Raw genomic sequence first — 12,295 nt, 5'->3', positions numbered from 1 at the left:
ATTGCTAGGTTTTGCCCAATATTCTTTTCAAGACCACCCACCCTCCTTTCTCTCCTGCTCCTACAACAGCTGCCCATGGCAACAAGAGGCAGATTCCCCCTTCCTCAGGAGCTCTCAGTCCTTTGCAAACCTCAGGCCCCTCCTCCCATCTTCCAGGCCCACGACACAGACTCTTAACTCTGCCTTTGGCACCAGCTGAATGGCCATCCCCTGTTCTCCCACCCCTTCTTTGGACCTGCTCACCCTTCGCACCACTTTCAATCCAACGGGCACAAACCCCAACTGCCTTCAAGGTAAGTTTTCCATACCAAGTAATACAAATATCAAAAACAAAACTTCTGAAAAAGAAACAGTGTTGAGACTTCTTCCAGTTTTCCAAGGAGCCCCTCCAGTCCTAAGATGCCCAGGGGTGGGTGTGAGCTGGAGCCCCACGCAGAGTACGGTCATGTGCTTCTTCCAAGCCCCAGGGCTGCGTGGGGAACCAAAGTCTCTGCACAGAGAATCCCAACCTTCCCGTTCCCTCATTTTTCATCTTCTTTTCATGGTAGCTTAATTTGGTTCTTCAAAGCTGGAGCTTGGCAACAAAATGCCTAGGCAAAAAAGGAAAAAAAATTAAAACAGTTCAACAGAATAGAACCAAAATGGACTGAAAGAACAGCCAGCCACTGGAGGTGGAGCAGCACACCTCAAAAGGAGAACGGAGCCTGGAGAGCTGAACGCTTCCATCAGGGCCACATGTGACTAGGGATGCAGCAGTGGCCTTTGTCAGGGGGACCTGAGCAGCCTATGACTTGGATGACAAAACAAGGTCCTGAAATAACTAATAAATATATCCTACCACATTGCATAATTTCTCTCTTTCCCTTACTCCTTCATTTCCTACCCACTTTTCCCTGAGGCTCAATTGCTCTAGGGACTGAAAAGGGAAGTGAGCCCCTGGAATAACCCCTTTTGAACCGGCCAAGAAAGAGCTCTACATTTCTTTCTTTCTTTTTTGAGACGGAGTCTCACTCTGTCACCCAGGCTGGAGTGCAATGGCATGATCTCGGCTCACTGCAATCTCCACTTCCTGGGTTCAAGCGATTCTCCTGCCTCAGCCTCCCAAGTAGCTGGGATTACAGGCGTGTGCCACCATGCCTGGCTAATTTTTGTGTTTTTAGTAGAGACAGGGTTTCACCATGTTGGCCAGGCTGGCCTCAAACTCCTGACCTCGTGATCAGCCCGCCTCGGCCTCCCAAACTGCTGGGATTACAGATGTGAGGCACCACACCTGGCCAGAGAACTCTGTATTTCTGCAGCTTCTGTCAACTGGACAGGGTTGACACAGAAACACAAAGGCCACTGTTGCTTCCACCTTCTGACTTGAGACAGGCACTGTTCTAGCCATTACTCTGTAGCCTGACTCCAAACCCCCTGGCATGAAATTCCCCAGGTAACAGCATACATAGACCAAGCAGGCCATTCAGAACTTCCAAATTAAAATCAGCCTGAACAACAAGAAGTCATAAAGGCCAAATTTCATACCCTAAAGACCTTTCCCGATGGGGCACAGTGGCTCATGCCTGTAATCCCAGAATTTTGGGAGGCCAAGGTGGGTGGATCACTTGAGTGAGGTCAGGAGTTTGAGACCCATCTGATGAACGTGGTGAAACCTAGTCTACTAAAAATACAAAATTAGCCGGGCGTGGTGGTGCACACCTGTAATCCCAGCTACTTGGGAGGCTGAGGTGGGAGAATTGCTTGAACCCGGGAGATGGAGGTTGCAGTGAGCCAAGATTACACCACTGCACTCCAGCCCGGGCAACAAGAGCGAAACTCCATCTCAAAAAAAAAAAAAAAAAGACCTTTCCCTTAGGAATTGTTACTCCCTCCCTTTCCAGGGCTCCTAGGGTCTACACCAGGAGCAAGTTCAGCATTACGCTTATTCTTTGCCACAGGCATCAATACTGATGTCACAGCAAAAAGGGATCCTGGGAGTTCAGTTCAAACCTTCGCCAATATATGACTGCCCCCAACACTCAAGACAAATGGCTACCCACTGGCCTGTTCCTATCATGTCACGTCCTTCCCAGCTGAGGCAGGGCCTTTATACCTCTAGGTCCTCTTGCCCAGAATGCTGTGCTCCAAGGCCCTCCCATGGCTGGCTCCTTGATATTTGGGTATCAGCTGAAATGGCACCTCCTCACAAGTCTCTCCTTGACCATCTAAACTTGAGGAGTATCCCACCACTAATCACTAAACTTTACCCAGTTTTACTTTCCTCACAACACTCTACAGTCACCTGAAATTAGCTCATTCATTTATGTTCATGTTTGCTGCCTGTCTTTCCTTAGGAGAAGGGAAGCTGAGTAGAACAGGGCCTTTGCTTTGCTCAGCACTCTATTCTCAATTCATACTGGGTGTGAATAAACACAAATATCCAGCTATCTGCTGAATGGAAGCTCTTGAGGAAAACCATCGCAGTTCTGGACCTCTCTGTTAAAACGGTTCTTGTAAAGTTGGACTGAAATCTAGTTCCTTGTAACTTACATTCATTTTGGTCCTTGTCCATGTCTCTTTTTGCTGTGACATGGGAGGACCTTGGAGCATATCATTCTGGGCAAAGGGAACTAGAGGTATAAAGGCCCTGCCTCAGCTGGAAAGGGTGTGGCATGATAGGAACAGGCTGGCGGGGAGCCACTTGTCTTGAGTGTTGGGAGCAGTCATGCACTGGCAAAGGTTTGAACTGAACTCTCAGGATCTCTTTTTGCTGTGACATCAGGATTGTTGGCTGTGGCAAAGAATAAGCGTAATGCTGATCTTGCTCCCCACTGGAACCACAAAGAGGAGGTTAATCACTCTCTTCCTTAGGAAAACCCATCAAATGCATCTTTCAGCTATCCCTCCCTAAAACCTCTGTGCTCTGGGTTAATCACATTTCTTTCTAGGCCATTTATTCCCATATGATGAAGTTTGAGCTCTCCAATGCCACAAGGCCTTTCTCTGAACATGCTCCCTGTTTATGTGGGTTCTTCTACAGCACTGCACCCACAGACGTGGTCCTCTAACCGAATGGCCTAATTACTCTTCAAGGGTAGTCAGGTAGGTGGACATCCCTAGTGCTCTCTCTACCTCTCACCTTAATCTCAACTGCAAAGCCATCATGCAGAGAAATCCACCTAGACACAAGACATTAGATGTTTAGTCACTTCCAAAGGCATACGATTTGCATATAATTGAAGAAATGATGAGACTGTACATCTACTCCAGGATCCACACCAGAAGAAAGCAGTCACTGCACACTGGCAGTCAATCTTGCTTGTCACCACCACCACCAAAGTCATGGCTCCCTGACAATTGTGTTCCCTACACAGGAACTTGGCCCACAATGTTTACTTTAGTGCAATTTAAAAGACTAATTGGAATTCATCTGCACAAACCAGTATTGAAAGATATTTTATGGGAAAATAAATGAGTAGAACTGTGTAATGATGGGAGAAGAGCCTTGTAGATAAATGAATTCCTTAGTTAATTCATTTATTCTCTTCAACACTTTACTTTGTAATGGCCCAAATGGAACGCTAAATAGAAGAGTGGGCTGTTTTTCCTCATCCCCATATTCCAAGCTGTGGGACATGGTGGAGTCTCACTGAAGTGCATGCCTACTGCAATTAAAGGCATGTTTGCGTTCTCTTTGATGAAGTTTCCTTTCCCTTTAGCTTCCTGCTTTATATGCCATTTGTGTGCTATCAGGGAGATCAACCCAAGTCTGTATGAGAGGAGGCTGCACTCTTCTTTTTATTTTTTTCAATTACCCTCTCCTTGCCAGAGGCCGCACTCTTAGCTACACTTGGGTGTCCCCCTCCTTACATTCAGCGATTAGCTTGCACGTTTCCTGGCAATCTACTTTTTTTTTTTTTTTTTTTTTTTGAGACGGAGTCTTGCTCTGTCACCCAGGCTGGAGTGCAGTGGCGCAATCTCAGCTCACTGCAAGCTCCGCCTCCCGGGTTCACGTCATTCTCCTGCCTCAGCCTCTCCAAGTAGCTGGGACTACAGGCGCCCGCCACCACGCCTGGCTAATTTTTTTGTATTTTTTTAGTAGAGACGGGGTTTCACCGTGGTCTCGATCTCCTGACCTCGTGATCCGCCCGCCTCGGCCTCCCAAAGTGCTGGGATTACAAGCATGAGCCACCGCGCCCGGCGGCAATCTACTTTCGTGTCTTTCTTGTCTGTCTGCTTTTCTCCCAAATGGGGTGTGTGCCCCTTGAGGACTACATGGTGAGATCTTGTCATTCTATGGGCAAATGCCTGGATAGGGGCTATCCATGTTGGGAGTTGTGGGGAGGGGGCCCAAGGCTCAATGCATGATAATGACTGCCCAGGAAGAAATGTGCCTGGGCAGTGAGGCTGAGAGCTCATACCCTTGGTGGTGACCAGCAGGGAGCCCCTCGCTACGTGGAGGGTTCCACCTCTTGCTTCTGTTTGGAAATGAGCTGCGCTTCCTTTAGAGACAGGTATACCTCTTCCTGAGGATCATAGTAGTAGAACTTTCGGATATAAGAGATCAGAGGTCTGTAAAGAACAAATGAGGGATATACACAAAAGGTTTTTATACAAAATATAAAAGAAGTAACTCCTTTGTTCAACTCTTCTTCACTCCCTACATGGTTGAGACCTAACACAATTCTCATTTTCTACTGAGTTATCATAGTTCTGTCTTCCTTACTCTTACCACTTCTACTCTATTCTTCATAGAGACTGCAGAAGGGAGGCTGACACACACACCTTCCTCCCTCTGGCTGCAATATGACAGTTCTAGAGTTAGGTGCTAAGACACAGGAAATGTGAAAGAATGGTATCTGCAAATATTTTATGCCAGACTCTGCCTGTGAAGGTAGCTTGCAGGCCTCACTGACATTTGTTACCTCCCCACAACCCCCTTACTTATTCCTGTCCCAAACCTGACAACCCCATTGTACTTAGGCAGTGGGAGATCTGGGATGTGATCTATCCTGACGAGCTGTCGTATCCGGAATCTGCAAAGGTGCTGGAGGGATTTGACATTGCTGAATCGGGACACTGGATAGAGCAGCTGGACAGGAGTTGGTGGCAGTCCTTCAAGAAAGAAAACAAAGGAAAATATTCAGAGGAAACAATGGAGCTAACTACCATTTCTTGTATGAAGAGAACCCAGGGAGGGGAAATGGGACTTCTTTATGGTTCATATATGTATTCTGTGCAAAAGCCCCTCCACAAAGGGCTGTTGATTTCCATTTCCAGAAGCACCACCACCACATTCACAATTAAGGAAATCTATTCTCTGCCAAAGGCCTCCCTAGCATCACCTTTGTGTGTGTGTGTGTGTGTGTGTGTGTTTGTTTTTGTTTTGTTTTGTTTTTTGAGACAGGGTCTCGTTCTGTCACCCAGGCTGGAGTGCAGTGGCCCAATCTCAGCTCTTGACCTCCCAGACTCAAGCAATCCTCCTGCCTCAGCCTCCTGAGTAGCTGGGACCACAGGTGCATGCCACCGTACCCAGATAATTTTTGTATTTTTAGTAGAGACAGGGTTTCCCCATGTTGCCCAGGCTAGTCTCGAACTCCTGGGCTCAAGCAATCCACTCGCCTCGGCCTCCCAAAGTGCTAGGATTACAGGCGTGAGCCACTGTGCCTGGCTCCTAGCATCACTCGTAACAGCTGAGAGTCCTGCTCCTTGGAATAGCCCAATGATGCCAAACTAGAGACACTGCTTGGACCCAAGTGGCCAATCCCAGGCCTGAGGCTCTCGGGAAGGCCAAGAATCAAAAGGATCCCTGCTGGGAATGGGAGATACTCATTGGGCACATCTAGCAGTATCCTGAAGGTGAGGACCCAGAAAAGCCATTCAGAGGAGTACCCACCAAATTCCAATTGGTTCAGCAGAGAGGCTGGTAAGTAGAAGGTAACAGCTGGGATCAAATTTGACAAGCCTATTATTCCTGCCATTACTTCAAGCCAGGACAGTCAGGTTTAGCTACCTTTTATACCCAACCTCTATAACCCCCAGTTCCTGCTTCTGAAATTTTAGGCCAGGAGACCAAAAAAAGATGATGCTTTAAAAGAACAACAACTACAATAGCTTGGGCAAGCTAGGATTACTACTACTTAGTGCAAACCTGCCTGCTGATTGATGCCAAATAGACTCAATGGGAGTACCATACCCTTATGTATTAGCAGGCTCTGTGCTGGGGAATCCCACCCCAAAAAGGGCCCCACGCCACAGGCATGGAGACATCCAGAATGGCAGGAACACGGGGGTTCAAGGGAACTAAGAATATTTTGCTTTCAATAAACAAAGGGGCTATGGAAGTTAAACAAGATTCTTTGAGAAAATCTGAGTTGCAAAACCTGTCAAAGAATTCTCAGCCATTGTCATATCAAAAGACATTCTATAGACACAACTGATTGGAAAATAAAATATCTACTATTATTGGGGTTTAAGTTCAAATAGTTTTTTGTTTGTTTGTTTTTTGAGGTGGAGTCTTGCTCTGTCGCCCAGGCTGGAGTGCAGTGGCGTGATCTCGTCTCACCACAAGCTCTGCCTCCCGGGTTCATGTCATTCTCCTGCCTCAGCCTCCCGAGTACCTGGGACTATAGGCACCCACCACCATGCCGGGCTAATTTTTTTATTTTTAGTAGAGACGGGGTTTCACTGTGTTAGCCAGGATGGTCTCGATCTCCTGACCTTGTGATCTGCCCACCTCAGCCTCCCAAAGTGTTTGTTTTTTTTAAGACAGAGTCTTGCTCTTGTCGCCCAGGCTGGAGTGCAGTGGTGCAATTTCAACTCACTGCAAGCTCCAACTCCTAGGCTCAAGCGATTCTCCTGCCTTAGCCTCCCGAGTAGCTGGAATTACAGGCGCCCGTCACCACATCCAGCTAATATTTGTATTTTTAGTAGAGACGGGGTTTCACCATGTTGGCTAGGCTGGTTTCGAACTCCTGACCTCAGGTGATCCACCTGCCTCAGCCTCCCAAAGTGCTGGGATTATAGGCGTGAGCCACCGTGCCCGGCCCAGATAGTTTTAAAATTTTGTTTGAAGGCATGAAAACAAAACAAATGAAAGCATGTGCACTGCATCCCAAAGCCTTTTCATGATCACTGACAACAGACTTTCCAGGGGAAAAAAAAAAATCAAAATACATTATTTTATACTGAACAAGTTAAGGTCATCTTAAAAACATTTAACTCAGGCTGGGTGCAGTGGCACACGCCTATAATCCTAGTACTCTGGGAGACCAAGGAGGAAAGATCACTTAAGGCCAGGAACTCGAGGCTACAGTGAGCCAAGATCGTGCCGCTGCACTCCAGCCTAGGTGACAAAGCATGACCCTGTCTCTAAAAATAATAATAATAATAATAATGATAACTTATTTAGTCTTTAAAACTATACTTTGAGGCAAACACCACCATCCCCATTTCACATATAAAGAAACTGAGGCCCACTGAGCTTAGAGAACTTGCTGTAGCTTGGAGCCAATAAAGCCGGCGTGCCTTGAACACCTGCCCTACGGAAGAATTATCGGTGGCTCTGCCATAGCTGGGGAACCTCTCAGCAGGGTTCTCCAGGAGGGTCTCTGGAGTGCCTGCACCTCTGCCCATCTAACAAGGAGGTTGTCCAGGACAGTCACAGCACTCTGGTTCATGACCAGCCTCTCCTAGTCCCCTCCCTGGCACTCCCACCCCTTCAAAACTAAGTCTTGTATTTTGAAGCCCTACTTCTCTCCTCCACCCACATGGTTGGTCCTCTCCATTAAAAGAAAAGAAAAAGAACTCACACATGAATTTCTCACTTGAATATATTTAACTCAAGTGGTTTTAAGAAATAATTTTGGGTTCAAATACCTCTTTGAATTTGCCCTGTCCCTCACTGGTATTTATATATTCTTTAGTAAATTAAACTATGGCAAACAGAAAGCTTTGGGGGGTTGGCTGTAATACTGGTAAACTCAACATGATGTTTCAGAGATAAAAGTAATTTATACATCTAATAATTTATTCCCAAAGATAACACTGTGCTTAAACAGGTCGGGATAATAGGCAACATACAATTAACTGATTGTTTGCCTACTTGAATTTTAATGACCACATATACTTGCCTATTTAATTGTATTACTTTTAGCCTTTAGGTTTACAAATAGCAATTTGAAACCTGTTAATTTTCTGATATTCTCTGGTGTTAATCTGACCATTTACTGTTTGCCCACAAACGCAACAAACAATTAGAACTCTCACATTTAGAGCATGCTAACAGAAGCAGTTAAAAATGTAAAGAATCCAGGATAAGACCCAAATGGGGCTAAAAGAGTAAGGGTGAAGTCAAACATTAATTGTCAGTAACTTTCTTCCAGTCCTCATGCCAGAGGTCCTGGGCACAAACCTAGTTTCTAGCCATGCACTATTTTTCGTTTCTTCTAACAGAGATCATGTTAGGGGTAAGAAATCTCTTCCAGGTATAAACACCCAAACACCCATGTCTTTCTGCCACACCAAAGGTTTTTCTGACCCCTGAAGACAGAATCAGATCAGGAATCACATCTGTTTCACATTCCAGGTCTCATTTTCTTAACAGTGTAAGTAAAAAGAGAATAAACTAGGGAGTCTAGCTGACGTGTATGTAATCCTCCAAGAAGAAAAAAACAAGCACAAGGTCAAAAGTAAAAGAAGGCCCAGTGTGGTGGCTCACGCCTGTAATCCCAGCACCCTGGGAGGCTGAGGTGGGAGGATTGCTTGAGCCCAGGAGTTCAAGATTGGCCTGGGCAACATAGGGAGACCTTACCTTTACAAAAATTAAAATTAAAAAAATTAGCCAGGCATTGTGGTGCACAACAGTGGTCCCAGCTACTCAGGAGGCTTAAGTGGGAGGACTGCTTAAGCCCAGGAGGCTGAGGCTGTGGTGAGCTATGATTTACCACTGCACTCCAGCCTGAGTGATGGAGTAAGACCCTGTCTAAAAAAAAAAGATATTCAGCTAACAGTGAAGTACTGTTTTTTAATATCCCATTTCTTTCTTCAGCTTGAAACAGCTTAAGAAAAACTAAACAATAGTTTAGTTTAGTGGGAGCAGGGGTGAGAGGGCAGAAGATTCACTTTTCCTTATATTCCCTTGGGCACTATTTGACCTTTTTACAACATACATGTTATTTCACAATTTAAAAAGAAATACATATTAGAACTAATAAATGAGTTATGCAAGGTTACAAGATATAAGAGGAATATGCAAAAAGCAATTAAATTTCTATACTCTAGCTATAAATAATCCAAAAATAATTAAAATTAAGAAAGCAATTCAATTTACAATAGGATCAAAAACAAATACTAAAAAATAAATTTAACAAAAGAAATACAAAACTTATATTATGAAAAAATACGGGCCAGGCACAGTGGCTCATACCTATAATCTCAGCACTTTGGGAGGCTGAGGCAAGGTGGATGGCTTGAGCCAAAGGGTTAGAGACCAGCCTGGGCAATGTGGTGAGACTCTATCTCTACTAAAAATATAAAGATCAGCTGGGCATGGTTGTGTGTGCCTATAGTCCCAGCTACACAGGAGGCTGAAGTGAAGGACACATTGGGCCAGGGAGGTGGAGGTTGTAGTTAGTGAGCCATGATGGCACCACTGCACTCCAGACTGGGTGACAGTGGGACACACACACAAAAAAAAGAAAGACAGAAAGAGAAGGAAGGAAGGAAGGAAAACAAACAAAAGAAAAAATATAAAACATTGTTCAGAGTTTTTAAAAAGACCTAAATAAGCAGAAAGACAGCCTATGTCCATGGATCAGAAGACTTAATATTGTTGACATGCCAATACTCCCCAAATTGATGTACAGACTCAACTCCACACTCTTGTCAACACCGGGGTATTAAAATCTCAGTAGGCTTCTTTGCAGAAATTGACAATCTGATCCTAAAATTCATACGGAAATGCTAGAGACCCAAAATAGTCAAAACCAGCTTGAAAAACAACAAAGTTGAAGACTCACACTTTTTCATCTCAAAACGTACTACAAAACTATAGGAATCAAGACAGTAATGGCATAAGGATGGACACACAACTCAACGGAATAGAACTGAGTCTGGAAATTAACCTTCACAGTTACAATCAACTGATTTCAACAAGGATGCCAAGACAATTCAATGGGGAAGGAGTATCTTTTCAACAAATGGTGCTAGAACAACTGAATATTCACATGAAAAAGAATAAAGTTGGACTCCTTTCTCATGCCATACACAAAAATTCAAGGCTGGGTACAGTGGTGGCTCACACCTGTGATCCCAGCACTTTGAGAGGCTGAGGTGGGAGGATCATTTGAGGCCAGGAGGCAGAGGTTGCGGTGAGCCAAGATCGTGCCACTGCACTCCAGCCTGGGTGACAGAGAGAGACTCTGTCTTTCTCTCTCTCTCTATATATATATACACCAAACAAAAAAATTAAAAAACAAAAATTAACTCAAAATGGATAGTAGACCTAATGTAAAAGCTAAAAGTTTAAGTCTCCTAGAAGAAAATATAGGCATTAAGCTCCATCACCTTTGGTTAGGCAAACTTTTCTAAATATAACAAGCAAAAAAAAAAAAGTAGGAATAGGAACTCATCAAAATCCTTCATGCTTCAAAGAATACCATCAAGAAAGTAAAAAGACAACCCACAGAATGGGAGAAAATATTTGTAAATTATATCTGACAAGGGACTTGTATCCAGAATATATAAAGAACTTTATTTTTTGAGATAAAATAAAAGCTGGAGTGCAGTGGTGTGATCTCGGTTCACTGCAACCTCTACCTCCTGGGCTCAAGCAATCCTCCCATCTGTCTTCCAAGTAGCTAGGACTACAGGCATGCACCACCACACTGGGCTAATTTTTAAATTTTTTGTAGAGACAGTGTCTCCCTGTATTGCCCAGGCAGGTCCTGAGCTCCTGGGTTCAAGCAATCCTCCTACCCTGGCCTCCCTAAGTACTGGGCTTATAGACACCATGCCCAGCCTGTAAAGAACTCATAACTCAATAAGAAGACAAATAGCTCAATTACAAAATGAGCAAAGGTTGTGAATAGAGATACAATAGCCAATAAGCAGATGAAAAGATGTTAACATCATTAGTCATTAGGGAAATGCAAATCAAAACCACAATGAGATACCACTTCATACTCACTAGGATGGCTATATTCAAAAAGATGGACAATAACAAAGTCTTGGGTGCAATTGTTTTGGGAGTCTGGCATGGGGTTAAACATGGGATTACCATATGACCTAGCAATTTCACGCCTAGGAATACAGCCAAGAGAATTGAAAAGATATTCACATAAACAGCTGTACATGAATGTTCAAAGAAGCATTATTTATTTCATAATAGCCAAAAACTGGAAACAACCTAAAGAATGGAGAAACAAAATGTAGTACATCCAGAGTGGAATATTATTCAGTCAAAAAAAGGAATGCAGTGCTGACAGATGCTGCAACACTGGTGAACTTTGAAAACACTATGCTAAGTAAAAGAAATAAGACATAAAAATATTGTATGATTCCATTTATGTGAAATGTACCAAATAGTCAAATCCATAGAAATAGAAAACAGATTAGTGGTTGGTAGGGGCCAGGAGGTAGAGGGAAGATGGAGCAACTGCTAATAGCCTGAGGTTTTCATTTTGGTGTGATGAAAACATTCTAAAATTGATTGTGGTGATTGTTGTACAACTCTGTGAATATACTAAAAACCACTGAATTGCACAGTATTTTTTCTTGAGACACAGTCTTGTTCTGTCACCCAGGATGAAGTACAGTGGCGTGATCTCAGCTCACTGCAACCTCTGCCTCCTGGGTTCAAGCAATTCTCCTGCCTCAGCCTCCTGAGTAGCTGGGACTACAGGTGCTCACCATCGCTCCTAGCTAATTTTTGTATTTTTTTTTTTAATCAAGATGAGGTTTCATGCCATGTTGCCCAGGCTGGACTTGAACCCCTAGGCTCAAGCAATCTACCTTCCTTGGCCTTGAATCACACATTTTAAATGGGTGAATTTCATGTTATGTGAATTATATGTCAATAAAGCTGTTAGATAAAAGCAAGGAAGGAAGGGAGGGAGAGAGGGAAAAAGAAATATCCCAACATGAAGAGTCTTCTGCTGGTCAAAGGTGAGAAAATACGAGCTTCAGTAATTATAACTGTAATGAATTAAAAGCCATTAAGTGGGCCAGGCACGGTGGTTCACGCCTATGCCTATAATCCTAGCACTTTGGGAGGCCAAGGCAGTTGGATCACCTGAGGTCAGGAGTTAAACACCAG

General features: G+C 44.1%; 1 protein-coding gene across 4 annotated transcripts in view; it reads right to left on the bottom strand.

The window, feature by feature from the left end:
* Nucleotides 1-283: 283 nt before the first annotated feature.
* SOCS7 (suppressor of cytokine signaling 7) overlaps nt 284-12,295 on the bottom strand; it is a 48,479-nt gene continuing 36,467 nt past the window's right edge. For 3 of the 4 annotated variants that reach the window (XR_009215177.1, XR_009215176.1, XR_009215175.1), the window contains 4 exons: nt 4,959-5,094; nt 4,401-4,551; nt 3,119-3,158; nt 284-590 (listed from right to left, as the gene is read on the bottom strand). Coding sequence is in view for 1 of the 4 variants with exons in the window: in XM_032163395.2 (XP_032019286.1) it covers nt 4,431-4,551; nt 4,959-5,094 (257 nt within the window). In the remaining 3 variants the exon portion in view is untranslated. The remainder of the gene's footprint in view (nt 591-3,118; nt 3,159-4,400; nt 4,552-4,958; nt 5,095-12,295) is intronic. The other variant, XM_032163395.2, reaches the window with a different exon arrangement.

The sequence above is a fragment of the Hylobates moloch genome, unplaced genomic scaffold, assembly GCF_009828535.3.
Source record: "Hylobates moloch isolate HMO894 unplaced genomic scaffold, HMol_V3 SCAFFOLD_10, whole genome shotgun sequence".
In the NCBI taxonomy this organism is placed as follows: Eukaryota; Metazoa; Chordata; class Mammalia; order Primates; family Hylobatidae; genus Hylobates; species Hylobates moloch.
The sequence above is the reverse complement of the archived record's forward strand: the minus strand, read 5'-3'. Positions and strand labels throughout refer to the sequence as shown.